General features: G+C 45.6%; 1 protein-coding gene and 1 pseudogene across 3 annotated transcripts in view; both read right to left on the reverse strand.

Annotated features, from left to right (window-relative positions):
• Window positions 1-2369: 2369 nt before the first annotated feature.
• LOC113905246 (olfactory receptor 9Q2-like) overlaps window positions 2370-23700 on the reverse strand; it is a 29381-nt gene continuing 8050 nt past the window's right edge. The window contains exons 2-6 of one of the 3 annotated variants that reach the window (XR_003514620.1): window positions 22494-22589; window positions 21027-21135; window positions 19445-20042; window positions 19103-19313; window positions 16006-16094 (exon numbers count right to left, since the gene is read on the reverse strand). Coding sequence is in view for 1 of the 3 variants with exons in the window: in XM_027562254.1 (XP_027418055.1) it covers window positions 2490-3434 (945 nt within the window). In the remaining 2 variants the exon portion in view is untranslated. Of the gene's footprint in view, window positions 3582-5346; window positions 5510-16005; window positions 19314-19444; window positions 20043-21026; window positions 21136-22493; window positions 22590-23700 lie in introns of those variants that run through there. The other 2 variants (XR_003514619.1, XM_027562254.1) reach the window with 2 other exon arrangements.
• LOC113905999 lies at window positions 12383-14073 on the reverse strand (annotated as a pseudogene).

Below are 23700 nucleotides of genomic sequence, written 5' to 3' on the forward strand. Positions count from 1 at the left end.
CTAGAGTCTACTGTTAGCTTAAGTGTGCATTTAAGTGTATGCCAGTTTGAGGGCTAGTTTAAAAATTACTAGTGAACTCTTTACCTCAGAAGGTGTCTGGATCCAAAGCTAATCCTGGCCCAGGAAATATAGTTTCAGACGGTTCTGAAATGAAGATGTCCACTGATCAGCTGTGGGTCCCTCCACCCATCAGTACATGTGGACTGTGGGGTCTGGGACAATCACCATGAAAACGCTATTTATGAATTAATGTTTATGCTTATGAATGCCAGCCAGCACCTTCCCATCCTCTACATGCACCAAGTTGTGAGGACAAATGAGCTGCACATAAAACCTGCTACTGCTGCTGCTAAGTCGCTTCAGTCGTGTCCGACTCTGTGCAACCCCATAGACAGCATCCCACCAGGCTCCCCCATCCCTGGAATTCTCCAGGCAAGAACACTGGAGTGGAGTGCCATTTCCTTCTCCAATGCATGAAAGTGGAAAGTGAAAGTGAAGTCCCTCAGTTGTGTCCGACTCTTTGGGCCCCCATGGACTGCAGCCCACCAGGCTCCTCCATCCACGGGATTGTCCAGGCAAGAGTACTGGAGTGGGGTGCCATCACATAAAACCTTGCCTACAGTAAATGCTCAGTAAGCCTTATTTCACAGCTGAGAAAGCAGGCTGATAGGCCTTAACGGACCTGAAGCCATAAGGACTAAGAAGTGACAGACTAGACACTTTGGTACCAAATTCTGAGCTCTTTCTACAATACAAAATGCCTCTTAGCACCTATGACAGAAGTTTATGGGTCAGGAACATCACATGGCAGCTAATATTTGAAAAATGACCAAGATGCCCTCCATGGAGTTGCTTCACCCCAAGTGAAGTGATTTGCACAAAAACACCAGCAAAGGCTGCTGTGTGAATCCAAATCTCCTGGCCACAGCTGTAATTTTCTCCCAGTATCTTTTCTTAAACATATCCACTCAACTCTTTTCTAAAATTTTTGTTATATGTCCTTAAAATGAAAGGTCCTAGAGTTCAGAAGTCACCATCTGTTTAATCTGTGCACTTCATTTTCTCATACACAACTGCATGCATACACACACACACACACACACACACACACACACACACCACACTGACACACACTTCCACATTACACAGTACCAACACATCAGGGCTATAAAATAAACGTTGCTGACTGCCTTGTACCTCTACTGACTGGCCTTTTATCTATTCTTCACCAGGTAAAAGGAAAAAGAAAATTGCAATAACAATAAATCCCAGACTGAGTAATTACATAGGATGGGAAGTAGATCGTAGTAGGAGACTGTGAAGAGCTCAGGTTTTGGGTGGGGTGCGAGGGAACCTCACTCTAGCCTTTGCTTGCTGACTTTGGCACAATTACTCAACTCTAAGTTCCCAGGTGCCTCCCACACCAGTAAGCAGGAATAATAACAAAATATGCTTCACAGTGTTGTGGAAAGAATTAAATCAAATAATTCCTGGAGCAAACATCACAATTCCTGGAAGGTGATAAAGCCTAGTAAATCTTGATTGTTGCTATCTATCCATCATTATCATCACTAATATTCATATTATTATCATTCAAAACCCACAGAAACAATAAGAGGGGAAACAGTGAAAACATAAATGATGGGGTTTGGAAATCCCTTTGGATCAAAACATAGCTGTGTCGGTAGATAGGGTTTAATTCGTTTCATTCATCAGCTGTGCCGGGCAATGCATTACAGTCAACGGATGCTAGGGAATAAGATCGGCATGGTTCTTACCCATTCGTGCATTGAATCCTCAAAATTATGGTCCTTTACGTTAGGTAAACCCACTTGGCAGATAAAAACACTCAGAACAGAAGAAGTTGGAACTTAAAGGTTGACACTGGAACCTGGGATTAATTCATACGTTCAACAAATATTTATTGAGAGCCTTTTGCGTGGTAGGTGCTTTGCTAAGCCCCGGGGGCATACAGAAATGAATCTCACAGATAGAAGTGCTTCCTCTAACGTGGCTTCCTTTCTAGTCGTGAGGACCAGACAATATCAAATATGCATAACACAGAGCATCAGATCCTGACAAGTATTCTGTGCGTGTGTACTTGGCCACTTCAGTCGTGTCCTATTCTTCTCGACTCTTTTGGAGCTATGGACTGTAGCCCACCAGGCCCCTCTGTCCATGGAGCTCTCCAGGCACACATACTGGAGTGGGACAACACCCTGCCCTCCTCCAGGGGATCTTCCTGACCGCGGGACTGAGCCAGCATCTCCTGCACCTCTTACAACATCACAGGCAGACATTTTTTACCACTGACCCACCCGGAAAGCCCTGACGAGTATTACATGACACAGTAAATCAGAAAATGGAGATGGAATGTTAGGTGCAATTTTAATACGGTTATCTGGGAAAATCTTCCCAAGTAGGTGACACTTGAGGAAAGACAGAAAAGGTGGAGCAACTAAGGAGTGACATATCTGATGAAGGTCCATCTAGGACCTTCCAGAAACCTTCGGTCGGCTCAGGGATTTCAGGACCGCCTCCTTGACCTCCTTGTTCCGCAGGCTGTAAATGAGAGGGTTCAGCATCGGGCTCACCACCGTGTAGAGCACCGACACCACCCTGTCCGCCTCCGAGGACTGGCCCGAGTTGTCCCGCAGGTACATGAAGATGAGGGTCCCAAAGAAGAGAGCCACAGCAGCGAGGTGGGAGGCGCAGGTGGAGAAGGTCTTGGCGCGGCCCCCGGAAGAGCGCATCTGCACAATGGCCAGGACGATGAACGCGTAGGAAACCAAGATGATCAGGATACAAGCGGGCATAACCAAAACGGCAAACACAATGATCACCACCTCCTGGGTGTAGCTGTCCCCACAGGAGAGCTTTAACAGAGGGGGTAGGTTACAGAAAATAAAGTCGATCTGGTTGTTCCCGCAAAAGGAGAGCGTGAAGGCGGTGACTGTTCGAATCAAGGCGCTGGAGAAGCCTGCCGCGTACGCCCCCGCGACCAAAACCCAGCGGGCCTTCTCGGTCACGATGGCGACGTAGAGCAGGGGGCGGCACACGGCCACGCAGCGGTCGTAGGCCATGATCGCCAGGAGGTAGCAGTCCATGGACGCGAAGAAGGTGAAGAGGAAGAACTGGGCGGCGCAGCGCGCCCTGGAGAGGACGACGCCGCGTTCCAGCAGGACCCCCAGCACCTGGGGGACGACGGTGGACGAGTAGCACATGTCCACGAGGGCGAGGTGGCCGAGGAAGAAGTACATGGGGGTGTGCAGCCGGCGATCCTGGCGGATCAGGAGGATCATTCCACAGTTCCCCAGCAGAGTGAGCAGGTAGAAACCCAGAAAGACCGCGAAGAGCGGAAGCCCCCAGTGGGGGTGGTCAGCGAACACCGTCAAGAGGAATTCCGTCACTACTGTGGCATTCCTGCCAGGCATCCAACTCAGCGGTTTGCCTGTGAAGGCGGAGACCCCAGCGCCCCATAAGGGGATCCCTGAAGAAGAGACGTTCAAGCCATTTTCAAGGAAGAGATTTAAGCTGAGTGTCTGATAGGTAAAGCTCTGGACATCAGCAAACTTGGCAGCCTAATGTGGAAATGAACAAATACAGAGCTCGCAACCATATAGGATAAAAAGTCATGAATGCTTCCACTGTAATATGTACCACAACTCTCTGTCCTTTCATCGGTCCATGGACATCTAGGTTGTTGGCATGCCCTAGCTCTTGTAAAGTGCTGCCATGAATACTGGCAGCATATTTCTGTTTTGTTTTCTCAGGGAATATGCCCAGGAGTGGGGTTGCTGGGTCACATGGTAGATCTGTTCCTAGATTTTTAAGGAGGAGAAATCAACACAACATTGTAAAAAACAATTTTTTAACTTAAATTTTAAAAAGTAATGGCTGCTTCCCTTATACTAAGAATGAAGACCAAGTGATTCTCTAACTTACGTCCGCTCTTTTTTTTAATTAATTTTGATTGGAGTATAGTCGCTTTACAATGTTGTTAGTTTCTGCTGTACAGCAAAATGAATTAGCTGTATGTATACAAATATCCCCTCTACAAGTCAGCTTTTATTTATTTTTAATTGGAGGATAATTGCTTTACAATGTTGTGTTGGTTTCTGCCATACAGCAAGGTGAATCAGCCTTAAGTAAGCATTTGTTCCCTCCCTCTAGAACCTCCCTTCCACCCCTCACCCCATCCACCCCTCTAGGTTGTCACAGAGCACCTGATTAAGCTCTCTGTGTTACACAGCGACTTCCCACTAGCTATCTACTTTATTATATATGATAATGTACATGTTTCAGTGCTACTCTCTCAATTCATCCCTTCCTCTCCTTCCCCACCCCTACAAGTCAGCTTTTGTATGTGCAACTCTGTCCCCAATTATCTGTTTGATCTTCCACAAGGCACTTAACCTCTCTGAACCTCAATTTCCTCTTCTGCCAAAAGGGGATCATTATATCCACCCTGCTTATGAGATAATACTAATGCAAAGATTAAAATAGATGCAGAAGTGCTGTACATATATATGGTGGCTATTTAAAATTTTAAATGAACATTTTAAGGAAGGGCAATTTATATTCTATGAACAAAAAAAAGCATAAATAACAACAAAAAATCCATTAGCAATCAGCAGTGAGCTGTGCTTATAGGAATATTTCTATTTTCAGCCTCACAACATGCATCTTTAACAAATAGCTGTTATCCTAGTTAGAGTTCACTGGCTTATCCAGGGTTTTCTGTTTGTTTTCTTTGATTTTTGCAAGTACTTGCATTAACCTTTGACTCCAAAGAGCAGACATAAGCTCCTTTTAGCACCTCGCAAAGCTCCATAAGCACCGTTGGTTGTTCTCACAGTCCCTAATAAAAGCAGCAGTGATAACAAGTGAGTGAAAGTCGCTCAGGCGTCTCTGACTCCTTGCAACCCCATGGACTATGCAGTCCACGGAATTCTCCAGGCCGGAATACTGGAGTGGGTAGCCTTTCGCTTCTACAGGGGATCTTCCCAACCCAGGGGTCAAACCCAGGTCTCCCACGTTGCAGGCGGATTCTTTACCAGCTGAGCCACCAGGGAAGCCCTTGATAATAATAAACAGCATCCAAATTTGAAAGAAGAACTATTTCTGCAGCCTGGTGTTGCCCAAGCACTGCCAGAGGAATCTGGATTAATGGATTTGAGGGCTCTTAATACAGTTCTAGAATAGGGCTGTAAAGGAGGATTTCAGTCATGTTTGCTTACCTGATGTACCAGCAGCCAAGTCAAAACTAAGCTGACCCATTAGACATAATAACAAGGACTGGAAATTAGATTTTGAAGCACGAGCAGAAGCATGAACCATCCTTACCTGATTTCCACTTCACTAGCGTCTTCTTTCTTTGTTTAGTGTTTCCTCTGTCAATGACCGGCTGATCTAGAGGAGACCTGGGTTCTAGCTCACTCACATTAGATGTATGACCCAGGGCAAGTCACTTTTCTTCTCTAGACTTCAATTATTTTGTCTTTGTCCTCTTTAAATAGACAAAAATGCACCATGAGTCCATAGTCCCAGCAACTTGGTTCATGGGGGGTTGCTTCCAGAACCACTATGTCTTATTCTAACTTCATGGAATTCCTCTCACCCTTGACAAGACAATGCATCCCTGATGTTAGAGTCACCAGGATTTTTTTCAGACTTGGCCCAGGATATCGGGGCCTGGGGATTGGCCTCTCTCCCTGAGCTTCTGATCCCACACTAGACCTTTCTGGCGGTGCTTTTTGTACTTGCCACCCTAGCATCATGCCATAATTGGTCCCCAGGGTAAGTCTCCAGGGAAAGACAATTTATCTTCCCACCAAAATGACTAATAATTTGAAGTTTTCTCTTTAATTTCAAACTCCCAAAGCCCCATCCTACATCTTGCCACCAGGGTCTGATGGAGCTGATGCCTTGTCTCATTTCTACCTTGCACCAAAAAAAATATATTTCTTTGAAGGTTTTCTGTATCTCAGTTGAGAACTTCAACTGGGGCATTCTGCACAGTGACACCCTAGCCAAATACGTGCTTGTGCTCAGTCGCTCAGTCATGTCCGGCTCTTTGCGACCCCATGGATGGTAGCCCTCCAGGTTCCTGTCATCCATGGGATTCTCCAGGCCAGAAGACTGGAGTGGGTTGCCTTTCCCTTCTCCAGAGGGTCTTCCCGACCCAGGGATTGAACCCAGGTCTCCTGCATTGCAGGCGGATTCTTACCCACCTGAGGACCTGATCCCCAAAGGAGGCTGTTTTGTAAGCACATGCTTCCCCCCCACCCCCATGGCCAAGACGTGCTGTAATTGGTGACTCTGATAGTTCACCATTTGACAGAAAGAATCTTCAGAGTGGAAGGGTCAAGATGATAATTGCAAAGGCAGATGTGAGCGGGTCCTGAGCAGACTTCCCCCAGGCAAACTGAGCACACTCTTAATGGTGCCCTGCCTCTGCTTCAGGGCACTGCTTCTCAAACTCAGCGGGCATAAGAATTACGCAGGGAATTGATTTAACACATGAATACTATTGTTCCACATCCATAAATTCTGAGGCAGTGTCTACGCCAGAGGGCACAGGCATCTACATTGCTAACAGACACTGCAGGGGGTTCTGATAAATTAATCTTCAAAAATTAGATCTACAGATGGTGCCTTGGGAAGCATTCTCAGGAGCTCTAGTCCTGCTAGATCCGCTGTGTTCTGTGTGTGTACGTGGGCATGATCAGTCATGTCGGACTCTTTTCAACCCTAAAGACTATAACCTACCAGGCTCCTCTGTCCATTTTCCAGGCAAGAATACTGGAGTGGGTTGACATTTCCTCCTCCAAGGATCTTCCCACCCCAGGGATCAAACCCATGTCTCCTGAATCTCCTGCATTGATGGGCAGATTTTTTACCACTTGAGCCAACTGGGAAGCCCGTGCTGTGTACCATAAAGTAAAATAGCAAAGGCATATTCTTGAAGAGCATGGTTTTTCTGAAGCCCCATCAGTACTTCCCTTCCTTATAGGAGATCTAAGATCATCAGGGTGGGTTTTATGTTTTTTTTGTTTGTTTGTTTTTTGTTTTTTTTTTTTTTTTGTCATATAAATTTAAAAACATAGCTACAGAGAGGGCTATGCAGCTACTTGGTGGCAAAACGATGATGTGAGCCAAGTCAGTGCTCTACTGACTAAGCCTGTTTGGAAGATGGCATAAGACAAGAGGATCTAGGGTAATGATTCTCAACTTCTCTGCCTAACACAATCACCTGGGAACTCTTTAAAACCTGAGGCCCCAATTGTATCCCTACACAATTAATCCAGAATATTTGAGTGTATGAGCCAGATATCCATATGTTTTAAATCCCCAGTTAATTACATTGGGCAGCAAAGTTTGAGAACCACTGCCAAAGGGTTCTCCTACTTTATAAAGGCTTATGTTTATCCAGGTGTCTTAGTAGACATGCCAGGAAAGAAAATAGGCTTACCATTCTCATAAGTTTGGAAATCACTGCATACCTCATTCTCCTAGCGGAAAATCTTATGGCATATCAGCATGTTAATGGATCTATAAGGTCCAATTACTAAGAAACCTTGTCAACATTCTTTAACCCACCATTTCCCAAAAGTATTTGACCACAGACCTTTTTCACTGAAAGCAGATTAACACCCTGCAGAACTAGAGTTCCTAGGGAAAGGATATCCTTAGGCAGGGCAGCTCTAGAAAAGCTCAGCAGTTTACCAAATGCCATCAGCAGAGCAGTAATCATTCCAAAAAAGGCATCTCTTGATGACTCAGCTCAGGATCTGGCTGCTTTAAGTCTCAGTCAGACTGGCTGCCCCTCAAGCAATCAATCCTGCTGGGAAAGGAATTTGGAGGGGAACAGAAGGAGAGCCGCATCCTTCTAGATGGATGTCTCAAGAGCGATGGAAAAGGAGACCATTGCCCTTTAAGAAAGACTTTTCCTTCAGTTATTAGGTGTCCAGTGGCTGAGCCTCCGCGGTTTTGGTGAAAGCAGGGCATATCGTCAGCTTGTTACCATGTCCAAGCCCACTGTGCTCACTGCACAAGAGGCCAGTGAATCGCAGGGATAAGGTGTTGAGGCAAGAAATCCAACCTTATTCAGAAAACTGGCTGATTGTGAAGATGGCAGGCTAATGTCTCAAAATAACCATCTTTTGGGGGTCCAGATGCCAGGTTCTTTTATGGATCAGAGATAGGGAGAGGTGAGAAAACAAAGTGAAAAAGGTCATTTAATCTTGCATGTATCTCCTAAAATGGCAAGCCTCAGGAAGGGGAATGTGTTAATTTCTTCCTTCCTACCATCTCCAGGTGGACAGGGTTCTGAACAAAGGCACTTTAGCTTAATGGTCAGGCAGAGGGACGGGATTCTCTGAGCCAGGCCATTATATGTGATTATGATAACAAAAGTGGCCAAAGAAACAGATCTAGCCCAGAAGAGTGAATTTTGACTCCTCCGTGTTTCAAGCTCTTCCCCTGGGATCCATCTCTACTATTTTCCCCATCCATACTTGGGTGGGTCTCAGGCTAGAGCGAGGCTGAGGATAGCCTACATGTATGTGCGCTTAGTCGTGTCTGCCTCTTTGTGACCCCGTGGTCTGTAGCCCACCAGGCTCCTGTGTCCATGAGATTTTCCAGGCATGAATACTGGAGTGGGTTGCCATGTCCTCCTCTAGGGGATCTTCCTGACCCAGGGATTAAACCCCTGTCTCACCTCTCCTGCATTGGTAGGCAGAATCTTTTACCACTAAGCCAACCAGGAAGACTGAAGATAGCCTAGCGCCCATAAGTTTGCTGTGGAAAAACTAATCTTGCTGTAACAGCTTATCATGGTATCTCTGCCCTCACTTTACATATTCTAGAACTCCAGAATTTTTATTCTTCCCTATAAGATGCCAATGTAAAGCATAGAAAGTTTGTCTCAGGCTATTGCATCTTCCTTAGCCTTGGCACCCATTTCCATATCTCTCAGTTACCTGGTTCTCAGGCACTCACTTCCCATCCTAATTCATGCTCAGAGACATCTCTGAGATGGTCCTCTTCTGAAGAAAGTGGCTGACAATGCATAATGTGGGTTCTCTAAAGTGTAAAAATCATTTACACTTTAACAGAATTAAAGCCTGGATATATAGAATGCCATATGACAAAGGGACTCAAAATGCTCTCATTCCAACCTCTCCCCAATTTTGCAGAAGGAGAAATCGAAGTATAGACTGGGAACTCTCTTATGGAAGAACACACAGCTGATTAGCAGCAGTCACCATCCAGCTTTCCTTCTATCATATCCTACAATCTCCAGAAAAGTTTGTCAACTTAAAAAAATATTCACAACCTAAAAGATGAGTTATGTTTTATTCAGTGGGAATTTTAAGACTTCAGGCCCAGGAGACAGCAACTCATATAAGCTTGAAAGAACTGCTCCTAGGAGGCAAGGTGGGGAACCAGGTTACATAGAAGTTTTGCAACAAAGGGTAGGTAGCCAGAACATCAAAAGATTATCATAAATTAAATAAAACCAGATAGCCCAAGCTAAGGACTTTAGCGCTTCTCTATGTATGGAAAGATGCAAGAGTCTGGGCTCAAAGAAATTATTCCTTTGATGTGCACCTCAGCTATCTGGGGCCAGTATCCTGTATTTCCACATGCTGAGCTTCCTCGGGGCTCACCATAGGGAGTGACAGCAGTCTGACAGCTGCTAGTGGAAGGTATTCTTTTCCTTCCTTAGGGCTTCCTTTCCTCAGGGCTCACGGGCTCACACTGGAAGGCTGCAATCACTGGGAGACTGTGACATCATTTGTTTACTGAGGTGGCAAGAAATAGTCCATTTCTCACAGCTAAGCAGGCTAATTTCAAGCAAAGGAATCAGAAGCTAAGACAGGGGATTTAAGAGTGAATCCAACCACATCTTGGCACCTTGAAAATCATGCCATATTGCTCAGCTCTCCTGCAACCAATGTAGGTAGTACCTGCTATCTTGTACTGTCTCCAGAAGAGCGGTGGCTTTTCTTCTCCAATCTCTTCTACTAAACAGTGTGGTCCCCAGGACTTCTCTTTCAGGTCTGGGGCAAAGGATGGTGGGATCGTCTCCTCAAGTCACTAGAGAGACCATAATACCAAGTCCCTTCTTTGATGGTTCTCGAAGGACCTGGCTTGTAATATGAAGTCTCCTTGGAGGAAATCATTTGTCAGGAGACAACTGAGAAGGGTGATGGGAGGAGTCCTATTGCCAAGTCCAGACTCTCTCAGTTCACCTCATGATATGCCAGTAAGTCTACAGATGAGGTGTTGAGGCAAGAAATACGACTTTATTCAGAAAGCCGGCAGACTAAGAAGATGTCAGACTAATATCTCAGAACAGCCAACTTATCAGGGTCTGGAAGCCAAGAACAGGATAAAAAGGAGTTTGAATTCCAAGAATGGGGATCAAAGGAAAAATGTAGACTAATAAGTAAGTGAGGCCTGTTCCTTCCTAGTGCATTGGAATTGACTAAGGTACCTATAGTCAGACAAGTGAAGAGCAAGACCCAACAGACTCTGCAAAGTTTTGTATACAGGTGGAGCTTTTGCAGAGCTCAGGGGCCAGTGCAGACAAGGATTTCCTTGTGTGTCATGGGACACAGCAATGCTCTGCCTCCCCGAGGTCAAAAGCTTTGAGAACATAGAGCGTCAACATCTATGATACAGATTCAGAAGATACCATTACGGGCAGTGGAAATGGAAGAAATCACCAAGTGGATTCTCAGGCAAGTGATGTGAGGAATGGGAGCTGTAACAGGGGGAGAAGAAGAAAGAACAAGTCATGGTTCCAGTGGTGACAGTAATTGACCAACATGTTATTGGGAGCACAGACTGAGGTGAGCATCTGGGAGACGACGACAGGAGTCTGAAGAGTACTAAGAGCAGGGTCAGCTCTATGAACTGGACTATCAGGTCACTACCTGAATTTAATTATTAAGAATAAACATAATCTGGGACTTCCTTGGTGGTCCAGTGGTTGAGATTCCATGCTTCCTCTACAGGGTGTGTGGGTTTGATCCCTGATTGGGGAACTAAGATCCAGCATGCTGCACAATGCAGCCAAAAACAAAAAAAGCCAAGATACAAAAACAAAACAAAGAACATAATCTGCATTTCTTGAATAATTAGCGAAATTGTGCATCTTTTCGCATACTCATTTGTATATCTTCTTTGAAAAAATGCCTATTCAGTTCTGCCCTTTTTCATTGGGTTGTTTGTTTTTCTGATATGGAGTTATTTGAGCTGTTTGTATATTTTGGATATTAATCCCTTATCCATCATGTTATTGCAGTTATTTTCCCCATTCCTTAGGTTATCTTTTCATTTCTGTCAATGGTATACTTTGCTGTGCCAACGTTGTTAAGTTTAGTTGGTCCCCTTTGTTTATTTTTGCTTTTATTTCTTTTGCTTTAGGAGACTGAGCCAAGAAAATACTGCTATGCTTTATGTCAGTGTTCTGCCTATGTTCTCTTCTTGGAGTTTTATGGTTCCATTCTTATATTTAGTCTTTAAACCATTTTGAGTTTATTTCAACAATGGGCTATCACCTCACATCTGTTAGAATGGCTATCCTAAAAAAGTCTACAAATAACAAACACTGGGTAGGACGTACACTACTGATTGGAATGTAACTTGGTGTAGCCATTACGGAGAACACTATTATATAGTCTCCTTAAAACTAAAAATGGAACTACCATATGATCCAGGAATTCCATTCCTGGGTATATATCCAGAAAAACTGAAAATTCTAATCCAGAAAGACACAGGCACCCCAGTGTTCACAGCAGCACCGTTTATAATAGCCAAGACAGGGAAGCAACACAAGTGCCCGTCAACAGACGACTGAATTGAGAACACGTTCTATGGGAAGGCCCTGGACAGTGGTTAGGACTCTGTGCTTCCACTGCAGGGCGCCTGGGTTCAATCCCTGCTTGGGGAACTAGGAGCCCACAAGCTGCACAGCACATCCAAAAAAAAAGGATGTGCTCTCTATGGATATGTATGAATTTTACTCAGCCATGAAAAAAGAAATAATGCATTTGCAGCAACATAAATGGAACTATTATGCTTAGTAAGTCAGACAGAGAAAGACGAATACTATGTGATACCACTTATATGTGGAATCTACACAGTAATACAAATGAATGTATAGGTAAAACAGAACCAACTATGGCTACCAAAGGGGAGGGCGGAGCGGGAGGGACAAATCAGGAGTATGGGGTGAGCAGATTCAAACTACTAGGTGTAAAACAGAAGCAGTGAGGCTGTACTGTAGAGTACAGGGAATTACAGCCATATCTTGTAATAAACTGTATTGGAGTAAAATCTACAAAAATACTGAATCACTATGCTGTACAACTGATGCTAACACAATATTTTAAACCAACTATAGTTCAATTTTAAAACATTTTTAAATAAACATAATCTAAATATTGAATCTTAATTGATGACATCATTCTTGCCTATATAGGATAGAAGAGCATTAATACTGATGTCTCTCACTCACTTTGAAATGCATCAAAAGAATAAGGTGGATTAATGGATGGACTGATGGATGGATAAATGAACAGATTACACAGGATTTAATTTCAGATATTTTTTTGTCACGGTCGTGGGAGTTAGAGCTCTTACTCCAATCTCTTCCTAAGCTGCCGCTTCCTTTCCTTCTTTTCTTTCCCTGGAACTACAAGTTCTTTTTTATGCCTTACACCATGACACACTCATCTAAACATCGAGCATGCTATAAATAACGAGTTCCCAGAATGTTGGCACTGCAAAGAAAACGATGCTCAGGAATTTCCAATTTGGATGGTTAGGACACCCTGGCTCTGTTGAGAATTTTCCTTAGAGCCTCCAGCACTTCCTTGTTCCTCAGGCTGTAGGTAAGAGGGTTCAACATGGGGATCACCGCTGTGATCCGGCCAGAGTGATCTCCCAGATACATGAAGATGAGGGTCCCGAAGAAGAGCGACAGCACAGTGAGGTGGGAGGTGCACGTGGAGAAGGTCTTGGCGCGGCCTCCTGCAGAGGGAATCCTCACGGCCATGATGGGAAGCAGGCAGGAACCAGGATCGCCGCCGTGCAGGCAGGGATGACGAACACGGCAAACACAGTCATTACCCTTCCTGGGTAGAGCTGTCCCCACGGGTCATCTCTAAGAGAGGTGGGCGCTCACAGAAAACGAAGGCGATCTCGTTGGGTCCACAAAAGCAGAGCGCGAAGGCCGACGCGGTCCTCACCCAGGCGCTGAGGGCGCCCGCCGCGTGGGCTCCCCTCACGAAACCCACGCGGGCCTTCCGCGTCACGGCGGCGACGGCGAGCGGGGGCGGCGCACGGCCACGCGGCGCTCGCAGGCCGTGAGGGCCGGGCGGCAGCGGTCCGCGGAGCCCAGGAAGCTGAAGAGGAAGAGCTGGGCGGCGCGGCGCGCTGGGGAGCGGCCATCGTCTGCGGCGCAGTGACCGACGAGCAGCAGACGTCCGGGAGCGAGAGGTGACTCGGAAGACTGGACCGGGGAGCCATGCGGGTCGGGATGATCAGGCCCAGAGTCCCCGACAGGGTGACCAGACAGACAAACAGGCACAGGAGGAAGAGGGGCAGGGCCCGTGCAGGCAGTCGGTGAGGGCGGCGAGGAGGAGTTCCGTCACAACAGTGAGGTCTTCTCTGCCATGAAGCCAGGGGTACCTGAGAAGGTGAGGATGAGTAGCAAGTTATGCAGCCGTACATGGGATTTCAGTCTCTTTCTGGTTTACCATGTCGAGCATGTCTTGTGGACAAAATCCAGGTGCTACGCGGGGGCTTCAGAGAGAACTGGTCTGAACTCTTACATCCGAGGCAGTTCTGTGACATGGAGTCATCTTGGTATGTCAAGAAAACCAGTACTGGGTGAACATTTTCAGAAAATCAGTGCTTTATTCCCTACTAGCTGTGTAAACCCCTGCACATCAGATAACCACTCAACCAGGATTTCCCTATCTCTCCAACAGGGGTTAATACCTGGGCTCCTGCCTCCCACCGAAATATGCCTCCTGTGTTTTCCTCTATGACCATAGCTCCTCCCTGATTTCACACCCTCTTCATTTCTTGCCTGGATCAAAACAAGAGCCTTGTAACTAACAGCCTCCCCTGTCCTCAGGCCGGCTTCTTGCCAATTCTTCCTCAGTGTAGCCAGAGTGATACTTCTAAGACTTTAATAGAATCCCTCTTCATTCCTCTGTTAAAAAATCCAGACATAGCACTTCTCTGGTGGTTCAGTGGTTAAGAATCCACTTGCCAACGCAGGAGACATGAGTTCGATCCCTGGTCTGGGAAGATTCCACCTGCCACAGAGCAGCAGAGCCCATGCACCACAGCTACTGAGCCTGAACTCTAACAAGAGGAGCCACCGCAGTGAGAGGCCCTATCACCACACCTAGAGAGTCTGCCCAGCTCACCCGTGCGCAGCAACAAAGACTCAATGCAGCCAATAATGAATTTAAAAACTCCAGGCATGGCACCCCATCACGGACAGGATGTTCTTAGACTCCTGGGTGTGTCAGGGGAAGCCCTCCATGAGGTCTCCCCTACTTAATCCCTTGTGCCTCTTTCTCGCTTCTCACTCTTTGAACCCACAGCCACAGCCCACCCTCACCCTTTTCTCCAGCCACCTGAATTATTTGCGTCTCCTCTAATCCCCCACCTTCACTCACTGCTACTGCTACTGCTAAGTCACTTCAGTCGTGTCCAACTCTGTGCGACCCCAGAGATGGCAGCCCACCAGGCTCCCCCGTCCCTGGGATTCTCCAGGCAAGAACACCAGAGTGGGTTGCCATTTCCTTCTCCAGGGCATGAAAGTGAAAAGTAAAAGTGAAATCGCTCAGTCGTGTCCGCCTCACCTCTGTGCTTTCCGCAGGCCATTACTACTGCTGAAACATCTTAACTTTCCCTTCCTCAGTGTCCTGCCCAAGCCTCACTCCACCTTCAGACCCCAGCTCAGAGCCTACTTCCCACAGGAAGTCTCCTTGAGACTGTCTTCCCTGGTCAGCATATGTGCCCTGGAGCTCAGCACACAGTAAACCTCAACATGCTTTTGTGCAACAGACAAAGTTATCAAGAGATATAAAGCACACTGCAGAGAGAAAGGCATTGTGCAGACCTTCAAGTGATTGTATTTATTTTTATGAAAACATTTAAAAATAAAAGCTAAACTCTTAAGAACCCAATAAAATTGATGAATATTCGTAGAGATCACAAGCCATCCTTGGACTTAGCCTACCAATCTCAACAAGCTAAGTGTGGTTACTTAACAGAAAGCTGTTGTCTTAACTAGATTCTCTTAGCTGACCAAAAATATATTTTTTTCACTATTTTTTAACTGGAATATGATTGCTTTACAATGTATTAGTTTCTGCTGTACAATAACATGAATCAGCTATATGTATACATAAATCCTCTCCCTTGTGAGCCTCCTACCCCCTCCATCTCCTCTGGGTCATCTGAGAGGAGAAAGTGGCATGAATGGGGAGAGTGGCATTGGCATGTATACACTTCAGTTCAGTTCAGTCGCTCAGTCGTGTCCGACTCTTTGCGACCCCATGAATTGCAGCACTCCAGGCCTCCCTGTCCATCACCAACTCCCGGAGTTCACTCAGACTCACGTCCATCAAGTCAGTGATGCCATCCAGCCGTCTCATCCTCTGTCGTCCCCTTCTCCTCCTGCTCCCAATCCCTCCCAGCATCAGAGTCTTTTCCAGTGAGTCAACTCTTCGCATGAGGTGGCCAAAGTACTGGAGTTTCAGCTTTAGCATCATTCCTTCCAAAGAAATCCCAGGGCTGATCTCCTTCAGAATGGACTGGTTGGATCTCCTTGCAGTCCAAGGGACTCTCAAGAGTCTTCTCCAACACCACAGTTCAAAAGCATCAATTCTTCGGCGCTCAGCTTTCTTCACAGTCCAACTCTCACATCCATATATGACCACTGGAAAAACCATAGCCTTGACTAGACGGACCTTTGTTGGCAAAGTAATGTCTCTGCTTGAATATAGTGAATGTGTACACTACCATGTGTAAAACAGATCGCTGGCGGGGAGCTGCTGTAGAGCACAAAAATAGATTTTAAAAGGACAGATATTTTCTTTAATAACAGAGTGCATATATATAGACGCTATTCTAAGTGATTTATATATTAAGTCACTTAATCCCCACATTCACTTTATGAGGCAGGAACTTTTATTATCCCCACTCCACAGATGAGGCAACTGAGACAGAGTTTAAGTAACTCCATCTTGCCTCCAAGATTGCACAGCTAAAATGGAACTGCCATTAGGAACAAAACTGCACACAGAAGCCCTATTTATCTTAAGGCAGGATTTTACATGCATCACGAGTCGATTCCAACAGTCCAGGAGGACCGGGGAAATGTCTGCCTTTACGCAGACAAGCATGAAAACCAGCTCTGCAGTCTCTCCGTATCTGAGGCTGATGGAGACTCTTGTGCTAATGGACAGAAATTCCTTTGGCAGAGGTGCAGTGCAGGGGAGTAGAGAAGGTATTTGATCATCTTTAAAGCATTAAACTTTGGCAGCTAGGCCAGCGTTGCACTGACGTATTGGAGAGAATGATGAATCCAAGGAATTGGATCTGGTGGTCTGAACTGAGCATGAGCCAAGGGGACCAGAACAGTTTCCTCACCTGAATTCCACTTCATCTTTACCCTGCAGTCCTCGTCTCTCTTTTTCACTAATTTTTTCCTTTGTCTCTAAAAAGTCATTTCTCTTCCACTGCTTGAGAATCTTAAGGGTCTGGGGAGAGACCACTGTGCTGGGGAGCAGGGGGTCTGGGTAGATCTTATCCTCCCAAACCTGCTTAGTGATGACCCTGAGCAAATTACCTTATCTCTCCAGGCCTCAGTGTCCTTCCCCCTCCTCCTACACTCTACACACACACACACACATATTAGTGAATGAACTTGGGGACAGTAATGTCATAGCTGCCTGAAGATTGGCTAACCCTAACCCTGCATGTATCACCCTCAAGTTCCTTGCCAGTTCTGGTCTGTCAAGCACTTACTTCTCTCTCTCCCCTTAATCTTTCTGTTTCCGTGATTTCCTAAACCTGGTTCATTATATATGCCTCATTCCAGTTTTTGTTCAGTTCCAGGCTAGGAGAGCAGAGACTGGAGAAAAGCCTCTTTGTTTGGACTCCCAACTCCAGTGCAATTAAATCTCTTTTGATTAAGACACCGATAGTCTCTGGAAGTCTGAAGTCCCCAGTCAACAGCTGGTGTGGTCTCTAAGGAAAGGCAGTTCAGTTATTTCTCACATGGATTCATAGCAAGGCTCCTGGTCCCAGTCCCAGCTCCCAAAGCCCTTCAACACACTGACTCAGTTGAGTCTGAAAAGCCTGAATCCCAGTTCTACACGGTCCCTGGAGAAGTGAGGTGTCTCTGGCTTTACCTTCTCTAGTCAAAACAATGTCAGAAACTGTGCCCTCATCGGTGTGGCCACATCCTAGAAGGAATAGGGTGTTTTGTAAACACGAGGCTTTGATCACATTATTCAGAAGGACACCATGGGGACTCAACACAGCGACCTCACCAAGATACATCACGTCTTCTAACTTGGCCCTGTCTGGAAGTCAGGGCTTTCACTGTCTTCCCCCCACCCTTGCTCCCTTTGTTTCCTTTAAAAACAAATGAAATCACAGGGAAAACAAAAGCCTGGCATATTGCCCAGAGGAGAAATTGGCACATCCTTTTTGTTGGCATGGACTTTGCCAACTCTCTGCGTCTTTAACACTGCAGTATTTCTTTAGCTCCAAATTCAGAGGTTTCTTGATTTAGTCACTGAATTTCAAGATGTCTTAGTTCAGAAAAGGAACTAAGGAAGACGGGAATAATTACAGAATAATTGTCCTCTTGGACAATTATGAGAACCAAGAGAAAATGATACCACCTCTATCGTGATTCATCACTGTGCTAAGCATTCTAAATGAAGAGCAGGAGATACTTAATGAAACAAATCCTTCTAAAACAGAAAACACAACGGCTGTCTACAAGGACTAGGCAACCTAGTAGGTTACATAACTATGCATCCTACGGGAAACAAGCACTAAGCTCCTAGAGAGGTGTAACGAAGGTGCCGAGGGGAGTCGGTAAGGCAAGGGTGCCTGCAGTTGGGGTAGATCAGGGATGGCTTCCCGTGGAGGTGGACGTCGGCAGGCGGTTAGGATGCAAGTGTTGGCAGGAGAATGACGGGCAAGACTCTTCAGGAAGGGGGACAACTTCACAGGGTCCAGAAAGCCCAGGGACCTCACCCGGGACCAGTGAGGCACCGTGGCAGTGGCACAGGATGGTATTAGGCGAGTCCGGGACTAGGGTGAGGAGTGAGGCACTCAGCTCGGATGCCAAAGTTAAGGGGCACCCAAAGCTTTAGTAAACAGGATAAACAGTCATAAGATAGAGCTAAACAATAAATCCCATTGCAAAAATCTATAATGAATAAAATATCAAGATTTTAAATAAAGAGAGCCGGTATTACTAACTCTCCTCTTTCTCAGTCTCAAATAGAGTTCAACATAGCGCTGGTGCTAGGATGTCTGCTTGAAAAGGGAGGGCGAGGCCACCGGATTCAGGGCACAGGCTTAACAAGGGCCATTCACTCCGCTAAGGATGTTCCATTATCTTTCCTCTCTGCCCTCCCCTTAGGAAAAGAAAACGTAGGAAAGTCAATCAGATCTAATGCTTGCAGAGTAGCTTTAACCGTTTCAACGCGTTCCCTTCATCATCACAAGATCCCTGTGGGACTGAGAGAGAGAACAAACTGCCCATTGGCACTGATGAGGAAACGTGGCAAAGAGAAGCCCACGGTCTTAAAGCTACCCAGGGAGTGGACCAGAAAGTGAGTCTGCCCTGGGCTCACCAGCTGCTAACGGATTCTGCCTAAGCCACAGTCCCTTCTGCCCAAAACAATGTTTTTACGACCACACACAAGACACATCCATGCCAGAGCTCACTGGGTGAAGAGGTGAGTCCTCTGGGTCATGCTGTATTAATAAATTACCTTAAAATCACAGTGACTTAACACAATGAATTTATATTTACCCTTGAAAAGACCAGTGTGGGTTGAGTCATTCTCATCGGCCTTGCAGCTAAGCTATTTAGAACAGGTAGACGTCAGTACCGCTAGTGCAGAGAAGTCAGGGAAAGATGACCGAGGGTGTCACAGAGGACCGGGTCTGGTCTGCCTCCCTCCCACGCACATCCCAGTGACCAGAATCCGGTCACGTGGCTTCGGTGTTACTGCTTACACAATCTAGAAAATGTAGAGAAGCACACGGTATTTGTGCCAACAATTGATTGGCCTAAAATCTCTGCCACGCCCCTTACCCTTCGTGTAAGGTCCAGAGCTCCCCCCAGAATTCCCAAGGACGAGCAAGGGCTCACAGTTGTATCCGTGAGGCTCTGTTCTCTTGCTTCCGCTCAAGTGTTACACTCTCACCCACTTTCCATTACTTCTCACCCTCCTCCGTATCACATCACGCCAGGGTACAGCATGGCCTGTTTTCTTCATCCTTCACTCTCTTAAACAAAATCAACATGGTGTGTTTGTTTGAGTGACGGGTTTTTAATAAAATTTATTGCAAGAAACTAGGTTCATAGTACTACACAGAAAAAGGAGAAAATTAGAATTGCATAATTGTTGTCATTGTGCTACAAATTCCCCAGTCGTGCCCATCACAAGAAATTTGTCACCGGCTGCTCCCCACCCCCACCTGAAACCTGCCTGCTACCATCTGACCCATACTTTCTCTCCCGAGATCATCTTTTATTTATCTGTCTTCTCCCAGTTCCCCCATCTTCCAAATCCCCATCCAATCCAATCCACTGAGAGAAGACTCAAAATGCTTTGTATATTGTTATGCATGATAATCTAAACCATTAATACCCAAATACCTTCCACTTAGACCATACATTAGGTTCTTAAACTCCATAATCCAGATGCCCTTTCAGATGTTTTCCTCAACAAAGGGAAATGTCTCTCCTAAATAGAAAAAAATTAGGTCAAACTCCAGTTAGCATTTAATTTTTTTTTTTTTTACTTTTAACACACCAAAATAGGACTTAATGCTCAAAGATGCCTTGGAAACTGGGTTAAATGACATAAACTGTCTTTACTAAATACTTTCTCGGACGCTTTGGTGTGATAATATGCTTTATAAGTCTCCAAAATGAAGCGTGTTTTGTGCAGCAATTCTCTAAAGTATTTGACAATAGAATGTGTACTGAGCTGCGCACAGATTCAGTGACATCAGTGACATGCAGGGATAAGCACTTGGTCTCATCCTCATGGGCTTCCCAGGTGCTGCAGTGGTAAAGAATCCATCTGCCAACGCAAGAGGCATGGCTTCCATCCCCGGGGTGGGAAGATCCCCTGGAGGAGGAAATGACATTTCACTCCAGTATTCTTGTCTGGAGAATCCCATGGACAGAGGAGCCTGGTAGGCTACAGTCCATGGGGTGGCAAAGAGTCAGACATGACTGAACCACTAACACTTTTTTTTTAAAGAATGTAGAACCCACAAATAATAACTGATGCCACAGAAACAGCCAACATCCCTGAGGGGCCACGAAGTACCAGGCATCAGGCCAAGCACTTTACGTGGAACTTCTCACTTAAAAATAAAATTACAAATGGCTCAGACAAAATGCAACGTTCCTAATCACATAAGGAAATACCCTCACAGATGATAAAGCCATCTTTGGTTAGTAGTTCTCATAAATCCATTGTGCAATTGTCATCTCATCATCCCCCTATTCCATTTTACTCTTCTCTAGCTCAATATTAATGTTACTGCTGATGTCAAGCTTCCCTGTTGTTGCCATTACTCAATTTAATTTCAAGTCTTTATTGGTATTTCTCCCCCATTAAAATAGGGAATTTCTTTGTTGGTATTCTGCCTCTGTCTTGCATTGCTTTCCCTGGAGGCAGGCTTCGTGGGGAACTCCTTACCGGAAGACACCCTACCTCTGGGGGGCTGATTCCATGTCTCATGTGGGGCAACCGCTGGCAAGTGATAACCGGAGCCCAGATGGTTAGTACAACAGAGGCGGGTTTTGATGAGCATTTTGCAGAGCTGTGGAGATAATTAGTACAACTTGGCTTTATGAAGAGCTTTCCTCGGGGCCTCCTTCACTTCCTTGTTCCTCAGGCTGTAGAATCAGAAAATGCAGCCTGGGGCTCGTGGTTGCGTAGAACATGGTCACAGCCCTTTCCCCTTCCAGATATCATTGTATACACAGATTAAAGCTCAAGTCACAAAAACCAACCCTATTTAGTTACACGGGAGGTAAAGGCAGAGCAGGTCTTGGCCCGGCGACCTGATGTGCAGACGTGTTGGCGGGCTTGCTGATGAACAGGTCAGTAAACAGCGTCACAGTTAGTCTGGTCAGAATCATACAGAGAGCGATTCATATAGGTAACAGATTATACAGAGAGAAATTATATACGCAGCAGCAGCTGCTAGGGGAAGCCATCTCTCAGGACTCTGCCAATAACAATGGGAAGTCACCGAAAATAAAATCACTTTATAAGGGCCATGGAGGGAGAGAAAGAAGGTGAAGTGCTTAGACAGAATTGTACCTGTCAAGCCCTCTCAAATGTGCTGTCACCAACTTCTGCCAGACCTCTTGGGAGTCCTGATGGGGGCATAAAGCAGGGGCCAACATTGGCCACAAAATAATCACAAACACGTCTGACAATATAACTAGTATTTCCAAAGATGAGGCCCTAATTTCAGTCGAGAAATACTTTGGGATTTTAAGCACTGAATTTTCACCACCACCGGCCATTCCCACTGTAAAAACGAACAGAAACCTCAGTTAGAGCTGGGAGACCAGCAGGGGGCGCTCTTATGCCCTGTGCTGAGAGCAGAGGCCAGCAGGAAGAAGGAAGCCTCCTCTCTCCTGGAATTTAATACTGCCATTCAAACTCATCAACCTCCTTTCTCTGACTCATATCAGCTAGTTCATAGGCTTGTCGGGAAGGCCAGGCTCAACACTGGATGAAACCTGCTAATAGGGAAAGTCCTGAAAAGTTTCTAGAATTACAGCCGGGAGACCAGTACTAACTTTTTATACCCAGGGATCAAACCTGGGTCTCCTGCACTGCAGGCAGATTCTTTATCATCTGAGCCACCAGAGAAGCTCTATTATATGAACAGGTGTAGGCAATTGCTAGGGGACTTCACCAAGCAGTTTCTGGGATTTTCCAAATGCTGTTAATTGGAACAAAATTCAGGCTTGCACGCACAAAAGCTCTGATGAATTTATTCATGGTTATTACAGTTGACTTAAAAATTCTGATCTCCCTTCAGATGTTAATTCCACCCAAGCAGCTTTTAACTCGGTGTTTATAAATGGGCTGAACCAAGATCTTTCTCTTCCAGTAAAAAGGACCAGGATGGACCAAGAAACTGGTCCACTCCGGACTTACTTAGTCTGGCAGAGGAGCCCGCTTGCACTCCAGATGAGTCATCTCAAGAGAACACTGTTAACATTCTTAATCTTCGACTCCAGTGTATGAAGGCTCCTAAATGAAACCAAAACTAGTTTCTGCTATTGCCAAATCAGGACGGGGTGGGGGGATGTCACAAATTTAAGTGTTTAGGCACCTTCAGCCCCCTAAGCAGCCAGCCTTTCCAATGTTCTCCCAGTTCTCAATGACAAAATTCCAAAATTCTTCACGTTTGCCTTGGATAACACTTCTCCAGGTTGGGGACGAACCTCTTCCAATCCTAAATGACGCCAGGACCACACTCTTGGTGCTCCAGCCTGCTATTGTAAAGCAGTCCCTGCCTCAGACAGTGGGGATCTCTAATGAACCTCTAGTTTTTCCCTTTTTTGTTTAAGCCCTTGGAGAGATACCTACCATTCTCCCCTTAGTTCCACTACCTCTATCCACTTATTAGCCCAAGACGTTTTAGAGAAGTATCATGCCAGGATTTCTTTCTCCCGAAGTGAGGAAATAAATCTAGAATTTGACAGTTATCATCAAAGTAACCAACCAGATGAATTAAATGATACTTTGACATCTCATTTTTTCTGTTTCTGACAATATTAGCACTTCCTTTGCTCTAAACACTGAGCATTTATTCCTGTTAAGTCAGTGACCACTTTTCTTATGGGCAAAATTTCCAACTGCTGTTGGCAAAATTCACAGGACATCTCCCATCAGAATTCAAATAGACCCCTCAATATCTCCAGACTTAATCAGTTAAAGAGGATGAGATAGTTAGCATCACCAACTCAATGGACATGAATTTGAGCAAAGTCCAGGAGATAGCGGAGGACAGAGGAGCCTGGTGTGCTGCAGCCCAAGGGGTCACAAAGAGTTGGACGTGTCTCAGCAGCTGAACAACAGCGACAAGAGGCCTTTCAAGGCGTAAATCCCGTAACAGAAGATTCCATGTGCCAAGGCCTCTCTCAGCCCTTGTACTAGTTTGTAACATTCCCATTTTAGGTGAGAAAGCCTGAGGACTGAGTCTGGAGTCTTGTCCAGGACCTTCAAGCAACAAACAACACTATTATCCCTGGACACCCTGCTTTTCTTATCTACATACATTATTAACATTCATTCCCACTGAAAATAATTTTTTACTATAATTGATTTCTGCAATGCCTTCTTTAGTATTCCAGTTCAT

This window comes from Bos indicus x Bos taurus, chromosome 15 (assembly GCF_003369695.1).
Source record: "Bos indicus x Bos taurus breed Angus x Brahman F1 hybrid chromosome 15, Bos_hybrid_MaternalHap_v2.0, whole genome shotgun sequence".
Taxonomy (NCBI): Eukaryota; Metazoa; Chordata; class Mammalia; order Artiodactyla; family Bovidae; genus Bos; species Bos indicus x Bos taurus.